The sequence below is a fragment of the Thermobia domestica genome, chromosome 5 (genome assembly GCF_964235325.1).
Source record: "Thermobia domestica chromosome 5, izTheDome1.hap1.1, whole genome shotgun sequence".
In the NCBI taxonomy this organism is placed as follows: Eukaryota; Metazoa; Arthropoda; class Insecta; order Zygentoma; family Lepismatidae; genus Thermobia; species Thermobia domestica.
In genome coordinates, this window is record NC_137458.1 from 39,536,738 (window position 1) to 39,550,154 (window position 13,417).

A 13,417-nucleotide genomic window follows, 5' to 3' on the forward strand; every position below is an offset into this window, starting at 1 on the left:
TTTTATCCAAGCCATGTGAATTGGTGATAGATTTTCGCGGAATCTTCTTGTTTTCCCCATTCTTTTCATTCTTCCGTCGTCATTCATCTGCATTAATCATCTATTTCATTTGCGAAGATCATTAAATTAAATATCACACGGGTATTTTATTATCGTGGCGGAAGTAGTTACTTGTAACTTTATTTTACACCAATAATGTGTGACACCAATAAATGCCTTGTCCTTCAGTGCCCGTGCATTTTAGTAGGAAAAATACATTCAAGGTTTTCTAAAAACCTGTATTTTCACGTTATCTACATATGATAAAAATTGGTTAGACTTACATCAAATAATTAATATCGTTTGATAGTATGTTTATCTGTATATTAATGTAAAATTTGTATAGAACATATGTATTAACAATAGGATATTTATATTTTTAGAGGCTCCAGAAGTGCCGTATGGTCTAAAAGTTTTAGATAAATCGGGCCGGTCAGTACAACTATCATGGGCTGCCCCGTATGACGGAAATTCACCTATAACAAGATACCTTATTGAATACAAAATATCAAAAGGCAAGTTTTATTCAACTTTTGTAACTATTTAAATGTAAATAAAAAGTTATAATGTAACAGTCATCTTTTATGTAATATTTATTTATTTATTTTTATATAAATATTTATGATCGTATTTAATAATCATTTCTGAAATTAGTATAATTGTTCACATAGAAATATAATTGATATAATCATCTTATATACGATACGACGTGATTGCTTTTAGGTGCAAAAGCTTGCAAGACAGATTATGTAAAGTGTTAATTCCTGATATCTTGTTAAAAGATGTGGTTGTCCATTAAAGACATTTGCCTAACGTTCATGAATACTGTGTGTGTTTGCCATTCATTTTTCGCTATATAATTAGTACATTAAATATTATTCCCTTACAGGTACCTGGGACGTGGATATTGATCGAGTACTTGTTCCTGGTCAGCAAACAGTAGCAGGTGTATTCAATCTTCATCCTGCAACTACTTATCACCTTCGGATTGTAGCGGAAAATGAAGTCGGCTCATCAGATCCATCAGACACTGTTACAATTATTACAGCTGAAGAAGGTAATTTTGGAAGGCCTTTTGCTTCTAAAATCGAAGAACTGTATTGGATTATTTGTATCAGTGGGTTATACTGTAATGAAAAGAAGTTAGATGGATATTTCTTTTCATAAGAGCTTATCATTGGAGACGCATATATATCAATTATAAACAACAGTACTGTATGACGTAAAAGAATTTCGGAAAATATTTAAACGTGATCTTAGTCTAGTTGTTTCTGATTAGGCCCCTTTTTCCTCTAGTCGAAGCATTATAAAACATTATTGTTTAGCCAAGCACAAGATTAATAGAAATATTATATAAGTACATTTTCGCGTGCAATTTTGAATTTTATTTCCAATGAAAGCGTTGTTAGCAAGCCAAGACATTGTTTGTAATTGAAATAAATAAATAATACTTTAATCTAAATCTAAAAATAATTGTTATAAAGTTCAATATGTTGAGTACACATAGTATACATCTGAGAAGACTAGACAGTAGGTTCATTTTCGCACATAATTTCGAATGTTACTCTTTTATGGAATTATTGTGAGGCGTCCGAGACAGTGTTCCAATTTTTAACAAAATAAACAAACACTTCGACGTAAAATTCTGGAAATGATGTTTGTGAGTTACAATATGTTGAGCAACTTAGAAGGCTATAACGCCGAACTTTCTTTCATTGTCTCAACCTCATTTTACGGACATGTGAGGCTTATGTTGAAAAAGATTAAGTGTATAACGGATTTACTTTTGAATTCGTTGGCTATAGCTATAAGAGTTACTCAGTTCAGTATAATACTATTTTCTGGTGAAGGAAGATATTTCTATAACTTTTATGAAACTATTCGCATTTTAATGCGCATTCTCTAATAAAGAATAAAACTGCACATTTCGTAAATTTAGTTGATTCTTGGTTATATTTCGGTTAAATATTCTACAACCATCTGCAAGCTAATTCCTCAAAAGCAGATTTTACACTAACTTGTGACATATTGCTAAAAGTCTTCTTTTCTTAAGCTGTGAAGTGACTTGCATTTATTGTATAAAGTAAACTGATATAACTAGAAATAACGACATTAAAAAAAAAAAGAGTTTGTAACTCAGTATAAATATCATGTAACAGTAGCTTCCATCTTTCTTCATACATAAATTAATCTTCCACAATATGGCAAATGAAATATATCTTAATTATTTATTTATGAGCTGATGAAAAACTATTTAGTTTAGGATGAAAAAGAGGTTCATATTATATTTTCAATGTTTGAATAGATGTGAAGGGCTTTTCCTTCTTATTTTTTATATTTAGTTAATAGATTTATGATGCGTGTTAATATTCCGAAAAGAAGTTGGTTCAGATCGACTAATACCGAAGAAATTTGAAGTAAAAATTTACAAAACTATAATTTTACTTGTTGTACTCTATGAATGTGGAAGTTTGCCTCTGATTAGTAGCGATGAACACAGGAGGAATATTTTAGAAAATAAAGTCTGAGCGAAAATATGTGGAGCAAAAAGAGTCAAACGAGTGAATGAATAGAGACTGTTACGTAAGAGAGAACGTGTAGTCGTCATCAAATATAGAACAGACAATTAAATTAAGACTTAAGATGGGTGAGACCTTTGCTAGAATAGAAAATACGCATAGGTGCATAGATTGTTAGTTGGAAAGTCTGTAGAAAGTAACCTTCCAATAGTCCTAAAAAAGTGTGAGTGAATATAAAGCTGAATAATAATAATTCTGATTGTTTTGATGTAGCATAGGACAAGATTCACCTCCGGGATTTAATTTCTGTGACGATAAAATTCTGGGCATTTTAAGCCATAAAATCTCTCATAAAAACAGTTAAATTACTGCTGTGCAGAAGCATAAAAGATTTCTTAGAACACAAATTTTCTTTTAATAATGCTCTTACATAATTCTAACTTGCAGCTCCAAGTGGCCCCCCAACTAGTGTTCGAGTTGAAGCTGTGGATCAACATACCCTTAAAATTTTCTGGAAACCACCAGAGAAAGATGAATGGAATGGGGAAATTTTGGGTTACTATGTTGGATATAAACTTGCTTCGTCTGATCAACCCTACTTATTTGAGACTGTAGAGTTTAGCATAGAAGAAGGTAGAGAACATCACTTGCAGATCACAAATCTCAAGTAAGTAATAAGATATTTGATTTGTTTTAAATACATCATATTACAAACATTTTCCTTTCCTTTAACGAGATACGATACGTATCAGTGCAGTCGGTATTATTATAAGAATCCAATAACTTTGAAACGAAATGTAACTCTATAAGAGCATCCGTAAAACACTCAAACCAATATTTCTTTCGTTGACTTTATCTAATTTTTCTGACCAAATTTTTTTTTTTTTTTTTTCAAATAAAATTATCAGTTTTATTAATGTGCAGTACCAGAGATAGCCCAGAAATTTCGGATATATTAATAAATTACACCGTTTTCGAATTATTATTGTCATTTTGCTATTTTCTATAATTACACTCAAACACTTTTTTTTTATTATAAATAACCCTATCCCATACTGTATATATTTTTATGCAATAGAGTACATGCCATAGCAGGATCAAAATCAAAGATGTTTTCTTAATACATAGCAAAACTGTCCGAACTCGCGTGATCTGAATCATGTTAAGACTTAACGAGAAAAGGTTTAAGCAGGCATATTCATCCATCCGAGACCAAACACACTGACCAACCAGATAAAAGCAGTAAAGTGAACTTAACTGTTCACAACAGTTTTGAAGCATACACAACTCAGTTCTTTATAGTTCATCATGCGTATCATTGGTTTTCTATAATACTAAATATTTAATATTTATGTTAATAAATTCCTTTGAAATAAAGCATTATGTTGTATTACAAGATACAAAAACTTGTATCAGAAAGTTTTTGATCCATCACGTATTTTCATTTTTTTAATGAATAATAATATAACATTTAAATAAATGAATAATCTTAAATGTTTCAATTAATAAATACCATTGATGAAATCTTATTTATTGATAAAATGAAAAGAATACTATAATCTGAGATTCTTTTGGTGAAGTAACATTATTTGCTAATTAAATAATTAATTTATTCTAGAACGTACACTCAGTACTCAGTGGTGGTACAAGCTTTTAACAAAGTCGGCGCAGGACCTATGTCAGAAGAAACAAGACAGTACACAGCAGAGGGAACACCAGAACAACCACCTCAAGATACGACTTGTACTACTCTTACTTCACAGACAATCCGAGTTTCCTGGGTGTCTCCACCATTGACATCAGCAAATGGCGTCATTAAGGGATACAAAGTCGTCTATGGTCCTAGTGAATTTTGGTATGGTAAGTAATTTTTCTGTCTGATCTCTTAAATTTTAATAATATGTTTTTTCTTGATGTAAAACTAGTCATTACCCACGAACTTTTACACTGATAAGCTGTTGCCCCTCCTAAGAAATGAGCACGCCTAGTGAAAGAACAGACACACCTATCAGGCCAGAAAACATTAGTTCTTGCTAATTTGACATCACTCTCACCATATACAGAGCCCAAACTACGGTAATACGGTGTGTTCTCAACTCAGGCTTTCTGTTTGTTGTAAGTGAAATGTCAAATTGGGATCTATCATGGTTTAATAATAATAATAATAATAATAATAATAATAATAATAATAATAATAATAATAATAATAATAATAATAATAATAATAATAATAATAATAATAATAAATTGTGATAAAAGATCGTCTTTTGGAAGCAGCATTTCTGAGACAGTTCGTCTTAGTATCTCTCTGATGAAAATGTGTCTAACATGGTGCAACAAAGGGTAATATGGAACCGATACCGATCTGTGTGTCATCTGAGTTGCATTGATTGATGTGAGGCCACCAGATATCTTATGCACAGCGAATGCAGGCCACAATCAGTAAAATCAATCAGATCTTGAACAGAAGAGGCATGGTAATGTTTTTCAGCATACACAGTTTATCGAACTCTTCTAAATAGCAGTAGATTCAGTGATTTGCAAGTTTTAAATGCACTTTATCAATGACAACGAATGAAATGTGCACATAATAATCAACGTTGGACTATGGAATACTGAAAACATGTCACCTGCTATGACGAATCCAAATTCTTGGAGAGTATTACATGTACAGGCGATTACAGTCGTACCTATGGTACCTGGATATATTGTTCGTCAGATAGATAGGCCATTGTGGTGTGATACTGTGCGTAATATTTTTGTTGGACAGATGAAGTCGACAGCTGTTCAGTATTGAGCATCATGACGAAACAAGTGCATTCATTTATGCTAACTGCGGTCTTTGGTGGTGACAGCTACTACCAACAACGTAATGAATTATGCCACATTGCTGGAATCGTCAAGAAATGGTTTGAGAAACATCATAGTAAAAGGACTCCAAATTAACAGGTTAGGTACAATTAGTTGAACATTTGTGGTTCGAATTGGAAAAGTGAGTTTGCTTTACATCACAAATAATTTGAAATAAATAGAAGTTAATGGACTTCTCTTACTATTATGTTATCAGGTACCCTCAAGACACTTATTTCCATCTCACTGAATTAATGCCTCGCCGAATGACCGCTGTTTTGTGGTGAAAGGAAATTTTAAATCTTACTAGATAGTAGGTAAATATAGGTAACGATATTACTTTACTAGAATGTAAATTTCGAATGGCCAATGCTTATATAATGATCATGGCATATATTTTATTTGTTACAGATGAAAACACTAAAGACACAAAGATTACTTCATCCAGTGAAACAATTTTACATGGATTACAGAAGTACACCAACTACAGCATGCAAGTTCTGGCATTTACATCTGGTGGTGATGGTGTTCGAAGTACTCCAATTCATTGTCAGACAGAACAGGACGGTGAGTAGTTTGTAGGATACAAATTATAACCAAGAGGAAAGCTAATGCACAGTCTTATAAATATATATATATATATATATATATATATATATATATATATATATATATATATATATATATAAACTTCTTTTTCAAGTCATACATATTCTTACAACAGTGTGCAGAAGGTTTTGATATTTTGCCTTGAACAAGATCTCAGTTGGTCAAAGCAGATTAATTAATTCCATCTGTAGATAAGTGTTTTTTCCTCTCCGATGTCTGTAGCCAGGATTAGTGAACAAGATTGTACATTATCAACTATCATAACTTATATTCGGGATGTTTAAAAATAATTTCGCTCTACTCTGGAGTTTTTTCTAATCTTCCATACCATTCTGTATTACATATGTCGTTCGTTCAATATATAATTATATTCTTCCCATTCTTTGAATTAAATCGTCATACATTTCGCAGCTTCATGTGCTTTATTGTGTTGTAAAGTATGATGTTACAAAATGTTCTTGTAATATTTCCTAACGGATTTGTAAATACTATCGTAGTAATTACTTTTGAGTTCATGTCTTTTAATTACTTTTCCTTTTATTACTTTCTTTTTCTTTTCCTCAAATAATCAGGAAATCATGTTCTGTACAGTTTAGGTTTTCTCCAATATTTTAAATGTCCAATGGTATCATATATAACCTGACCATACCACGAAAACTATTTTATTAATATTTACTTTACCTATCAAGCAATTTTAATGATTTTGGTCCTTTTTTAGTGTAATATTTGTCTATGGAATATATATTGTTAGTGTAATATATAGTAAAATCAGTTAATTTTTTCATATATATATGCAACTGTGTAGATACGCAATTATTACTCTTTCAACTGAATAATTTTTTGTACAAAGATGAATATCTCAAACTGTTTTTACTGCACTTGTATATAAAGATTACAAAAATAATTGAATTTAACAATCCTTGCCAGCGGTTTGAAAAACTGAAAATTCAAGTTCATAGTCAAACGTACATGCTTAATAATGCAATGACTGTTTTAGAATGAGTGTTATTATCTTCACTGATATTATGGGGGGAAAAAGGAGAAGGGATATTCTAATTAGAAATTCTGAATATTTAGGGATAAAATTCACGATTTACGGACATAGTTTTGTCTTATACAATGTCCACACATGGCCTGGTGGAGAACCCACGAAAGGTGAACGCCATGCTTAATCGTCCAAAAATGTTGATGACTAATTTCATGGAATTTGATTTGTATAAACAAGCATTATTTAATTGAAAAAAAAATTAATATCACACACATAAAATAAAATAAAAAGTGATTAGTGACTTTGGTTTATATCCTAATGCAATACTAAGATTCCGAATGGGATCTTTAGTACAAACCACTCTTCAGCTTTACATCTTAGGTATTTTACTTCCAATAGAATGCTAATAAAACTCCAACTGATCAAAGCAGTATATATATTTTAAGATTATATATTTCTGTTACAGTTTCGGCTATGTTACATAGCCGAAACCGTAACTCAAATATATAATCTTAAAATATATACACTGCTTTGGTCAGTTGGAGTTTTGTTAGCAATCTTGAATTTTCCAAAGCTGCAATGAATAATTTCCAATAGAAGCTGAATTTGTAACCATATGAGCAACGAAACTGAGGCCCTAGCCATGAGGCTGTGGGGCAGTCGTGCATGGAAAATAAAAAAATAACATAACAAAGATACGAGAAGAGATTAAACAATACAAAGGAATTGGTCGCAGAAATTGTTTAGATTAAAGTTAACACAGTCGAGACACTGTACAGTGCTAGTTTAACACAGTTAAGATATTGTACAATACTAATTTAACACATCTGAGACATTATACAGCACTGGTATTTTATTTACGTTCTTTTCAGTTCCTGAGGCCCCTGCCGCTGTAAAAGCTCTTGTGATGTCGGGAGACTCCATTTTAGTGAGTTGGAAGCCACCAGAGCAGCCTAACGGCATTGTTATTCAGTACACAGTATACGTTCGAGAAGCTTCCGAAGATAACAAAGAGGTAAGATATTTATTATTACCATTAATCATAATAATATGTAACATACCACCATATATATTCAATGAAAATAATTCTACGTTGCAACAAGTTTCTGAATAACTTGACATGTGTATGATTTCATTCAGCGTGCAATATTTTATCATTGTATCGCCATCCTTGTGTTCTAAATTTAAGACTATAGATCAGTTTTTTCCAACTTTTTCCTTATATTAACACCCTATGAGTATACAAAATTTTACACGGCACCCATTTACTTTTTTTTCTCCACATAGTAAACACTCCGGTATAGAATATTCTTCAACACTACACCAGGTAAAACCCTGGCCCTTCCCGCTGCTATAGTGGATAGTGAGTGTCTCTTTGATACACATGGTCCCAAGTTCAACTTCCGGTGGAAGAGCACAAAAAATTTGATTTCCCAATCATTCACTTCCATTAATCATTCGTTTTCTTTGGCCCAAAGGGCATAACGGGGACGCTACACAAAGAAATATCATGCTTCCAGTCTTTTTTCATCATTTTCGCATAATGTCCATGTTTCTGACTCATACAGTACAATACTCGATACAAAGCATTTTATAAGTCTTTTTTTCAACTATTTATTCAAGGTCCCACAAAACACTATTTTCTTAATTCTAAAGCTATCCTTGCTTTTATTTTCCGTTCACACTTCATATCATTACTAATAATATTACCTAGGTATCAAAAGCTTCTTCCTTCCTACTTCTATCAAAATTAGAAATCTACAATAAATTGTGTATGGATCCTTTCGCAAGAATGTCTTAGTATTACGCAAGTATTAAGTAGTATGCAAGGCAATGTAGCAAATGTTCGTGTACGATAGGTCAGATGATGTTGATACACAATAGAATATCTTCTTCATCTTCAAAAAGGAAAAGTTGTGTCTGTGGAGTTAGGTGAAACAAATGTATCCAAGATCATCAGTGTGTTAGATGTATCAACAGCGACAATGAGAAGATGATGACGGAACACAGAACTTGAAACAAGACATTACCAAAGAAGGAAAACAGTGAACACAACAGAGTCGGTGACATGAATCGCTGACTATTGAAAAGAGTTGTCACCTGATGCAACACAACTGTCTACATATCGAAAGTCCTATTTCTAGAAACACAGACAGGCGACAGTTGTATTACCTCAACATTCACAGTTGGGTTGCGATTTTAACCGCAGATAATTGCAAGATAATAATATGATCCGCTGTTCTCCTTATTTCAAACTCCATTCCGTATTTAAGACGAATGTTCCAGACTACCTTCTTCCTATCGTTAAACATGGCTGTGGTTCTGTGCTGTCGTGGGGATCAATTTCATAATATTCCGTGGTTCATATTACTCCCCGCAAAGATGAATTATTTCCAATGTTTATGTGGACACTTTAAATGACCATTTGCATTCTACTATGGTACAAATGTAGCTCCCTAGTAACAACGTAGTCTTCCAAGAAAACAATGAACCAGTACGCACAACCGGACATGTTTAGCTGAGATTTAAAGAACATCAGGATGAACTTCAACACCTTCCCTAGCCTGTAGGATCTCCCGACTTAAACACTATTGAACTTAAATGGTAAGTTTTAGAGCCTCGAATCTAACACAGATTTTATCATCATTGTCACTGGTGAAATTGAGTACTGCATTATATGAAGAATGGTTGAGTATTTTTCTCGAAATGATTTACGAGTAATTGTCTTAATTCCACGTCAAATACAAGTTATATTTCAAGACATTTAATCGAGAAACTTGCATTTTTTAATTATTCATTCGTGCATTCTTCAGTTATTTTGATAACTACCTGTGTGTACACAGTCGAATTATTTATATGTTATTATTTTTAGGCTGAACCAAAAAGTGAAAAAGTTCCTCCCTTCCAAATGAGCTACGAAGCATCTGGACTGAAGAAGAAGGAACGATATCAGTTTTGGGTAACTGCTTCGACAAATATTGGAGAAGGTCAACCATCTAAGCAAGTCACATTATCACCAAGTGGGAAAGGTGAGAATATTTAATGTTTTTAAATATGTTTTTCTTTAAAAGGAAGGTTCAACGAGACATATATTCATTTGACAAATGTGTTTCTAAATGAAATACAACGTTCCATCACCTAGAATTGATGATTCAGAACGAGACAGAATGATCATTTAGAGCTTTGTAAAATACTTACCTAGTCCAGTAACCAAAAAGTTAACCGAAATCTGATATCTAACAGTAGGCAATATACAGGATGAGTCATATAAGTCACTTGACAAAAAATAATTTGAAATTATTTATGTATCAACTACGAAACTATGAAATTATTGCAAATGGTATCATAACATTAAATTAGGTGTCCTCTGTCATTTCCAATGCACAAACTAGATTTTTTAAGCATAGTAAACATATTACATTACTAATGTTGTTGGATGATTATTTATCAAATTTAGAAGTAATATGCTCTTTTAACTGCTCCATACGTAATTTTTTCAGGAAGAATTTTTATTACTCCCCAGACAGAAAAATCCATTGTGTTGAGATCTGTCAAACGCGCTGGCCATTCATGGTACCTCGTTTGCACACCATTCATTAAAATTGTCATTTAAGGTGTCTCTTACAATACTTAAATCCTTTATAAAATGACTTCTTACAACGTATTATTCATGAACCACACCGAATGTATTGTTTATGTCAATTGCCTACTGCTACTCTAGTCAAATGAAAACTGAATAACTGTTAGTGTCAAGCGATTTATGACCCACTCTATAAGCAACTTCATGAGCCTACATGTCTTATACTGAGAATAAGTGAGAAGAACAGTAACTTTAATTCAGCTTCTTTCACTTCTAGACAACTATTTGACAAAAGTAAAATATTCAAGACAGTGTTTCCAATATACTTGCCTAATTAGTTTTCTACATTCTTTTGTCAAGTAACAATGATAATTATAATTTAACTCTTCATATAAGTACTAATTGTTCTCTTATAAATTTCTTTGTAAAATATAGATTGGAGCATTAATGAACGTATTTTATTTCCAGTTCCGGCCAAAATTGCTTCTTTTGATGGGAAATTCACTGCAACATTTAAAGAAGATGTAAAATTGCCTTGCCAAGCAGTAGGCATTCCTCCTCCAGAAATCCAATGGAAAGTTAAGGGATCAGCTTTTCAACCAAACGATCGCATGCGACTTCTACCAGAAGGATCTCTTTTAATTAAAGAAGTAACTCGAAGTGATGCTGGAGAATATTCGTGCTTTGTTGAAAATTCATTCGGACAAGATATTGTAACGCATCAGTTAGTAGTTCATGGTAAGTAATTGGTAGTTTACTACTACCATAGTTTGCTTCTATATTCACTGTTAATTTAATTGTAATGTCGCATCAACTTACGATAATTACTCATGAAATTAATATGTTTGTAATGCTCTTTTTTATCTCAGTAATTATTCGTTAAGAACTTAAAATCAATAAAGCGATATTCAGATGTTTAAGAACTGAACCTTGATATAAACTTTAATGCTATGTGAAACAGAGTAATGAAAAACTATTAATAAATATAGATACTTGTCTGTTTAATGGAAACACCTGATGTTGGAAGCAAGTCAATTCTTGGGTTGGCAATGGTCATGTGGCAACCTCAGCGCGGGATTGGTTGGTAATGTGTTAGGGCAAACTCTGCACTACGGAGGGAGCAGTAGGACGACAGTGTGCAGTGACCTAAGCAAATAGTGATAGAGTAAAAGGGCGTCCTTTCTGATTTGCAAAGAAGGTAAATTGTTGGGCCCTGTTCTGACATTCGGCCGCGTTACTGCGCGTGACTATGTCGCCATTTTAGGAGACCTTATACATCCTATGGTCCAGATGTATCCGAGTAATTACGCCATATTTCAGCATGATAATGCGCCCATTCACACAGTTGGAGTTGTTGCGGGGTGGTTTGCAGAACGTCAGGATGTAGTTGAATTTATTTACTGACCCGTCCAACCTGCGAACCTTAACATAAATGAACATCTGTGGCCCGTTTTGAAGACACGAATCCAGTGCAGATTTCCACTTCCATCCTCTTTCACACAACTGTGATGCACTGCAAGCAGAATGGTGTAATATTCCACTTGCTACCACTTACGAATTCTATTATTCAATTCCGCGTCGCGTCAGAGCTGATCTGGGGGCAAAAGTTTGTTTAACGCCATATTAGTCTGGTCAGTTGCACTTTTCTAAGGTGTCTCCATTAAATTGATAAATATCTGTATTTTATTCGATAACCATGCATTCATAGTTATGTACTCTTGCAGTCTGCTGTGCTGAAAAAGGACATACTATTTCTCTTCTCTACTATTAATTTAAATTGATGTGTTAAATATGAAACCACAAGAATCTACTTGTTTATAAGGTAAAAAAGAGGTTTATATCCCTGTTCTATGATATAGTATTGGAACTGTATGCGTTTTGGCGCATGAATAATTCTACAACCATCGTCCATAAAATGTTTCCCTTTTTACAAATCTCCAACTTGAAGTGTGAATTTTATTAGTTGATTCCTTTAACATTCCTTTTTCTAGTCATTCAATTTGGTACCTTGCACTGACAGAAATATAAAGTAAATGCATGGTAACCATGGTACCATCACAGTTGTTCCGGAATTAAATATCCAAAAGTTAATAAAATATTTTATGTGTGGTCAACCCTAATAATTTTCCCCAATCTATTCTTTTAAGAATTGACGTTCCATCTAGATGAAGTTGCAATATCATGAAGAATTCACTGTATGCAGTGTGCTTACTTGTTAAGCTATAATATACAAATTATTAAATTGTTTCAAAGAGCGTAACAAATCATTCGAGAATGGTAATAATAAATCAAATATTATTGATTCTCCAAGATCACCACCATGCTACGAATCAAAGATATTTGAAATCTATTGTATATACAATCAGTTTAATTTGCTTATGGGCTGAAATAGTCCAATAGTGAAATGAGAGTAAAATTTGTGTATTTTTCCTTTCTCTTCAATGTATGTCGCTTCTGTATTTATACATCTAATGGCGAGGTCATGCCGTTTTCGCATGGGTTTATAGATTTTTTTTTATTTTTTAAATTATTTTATTTAACATTCTCTCGTTTTAGTTCTTTCGATTTCAAAATCGAGCTAAAATTTTGCTTTTGAAAGGAACCATAAGAAAAGTGTTTTATAATATGACCTTTCTGGGCAAGAAATCACTGCAGGATGATTTCCTTGTGGCTGGGTGCGTTAGTGAACAACAGAAACAATCCCTGGATTCTCCAGTTCAGATGTCATACAATGAATTCGCTTGTGCAATCAGTCCGTGTAGAGTGCACCAGTTAATGTTTTTGTTGTCTTTGGCAAATTATTGTGCACTACCTCTTTCTAGAATTGTATAT

At 32.8% G+C, this 13,417-nt stretch overlaps 1 protein-coding gene across 50 annotated transcripts in view; it reads left to right on the plus strand.

Annotated features, from left to right (window-relative positions):
* Positions 1 to 13,417, plus strand: part of Dscam1 (Down syndrome cell adhesion molecule 1) — a 302,800-nt gene that overhangs the window by 247,983 nt on the left and 41,400 nt on the right. For all 50 annotated transcript variants that reach the window (XM_081758591.1, XM_081758585.1, XM_081758592.1 and 47 more), the window contains 8 exons: positions 423 to 554; positions 929 to 1,096; positions 3,006 to 3,225; positions 4,177 to 4,418; positions 5,820 to 5,975; positions 7,878 to 8,020; positions 9,878 to 10,034; positions 11,054 to 11,323. In XM_081758591.1, the coding sequence (XP_081614717.1) occupies positions 423 to 554; positions 929 to 1,096; positions 3,006 to 3,225; positions 4,177 to 4,418; positions 5,820 to 5,975; positions 7,878 to 8,020; positions 9,878 to 10,034; positions 11,054 to 11,323 (1,488 nt within the window). The remainder of the gene's footprint in view (positions 1 to 422; positions 555 to 928; positions 1,097 to 3,005; positions 3,226 to 4,176; positions 4,419 to 5,819; positions 5,976 to 7,877; positions 8,021 to 9,877; positions 10,035 to 11,053; positions 11,324 to 13,417) is intronic.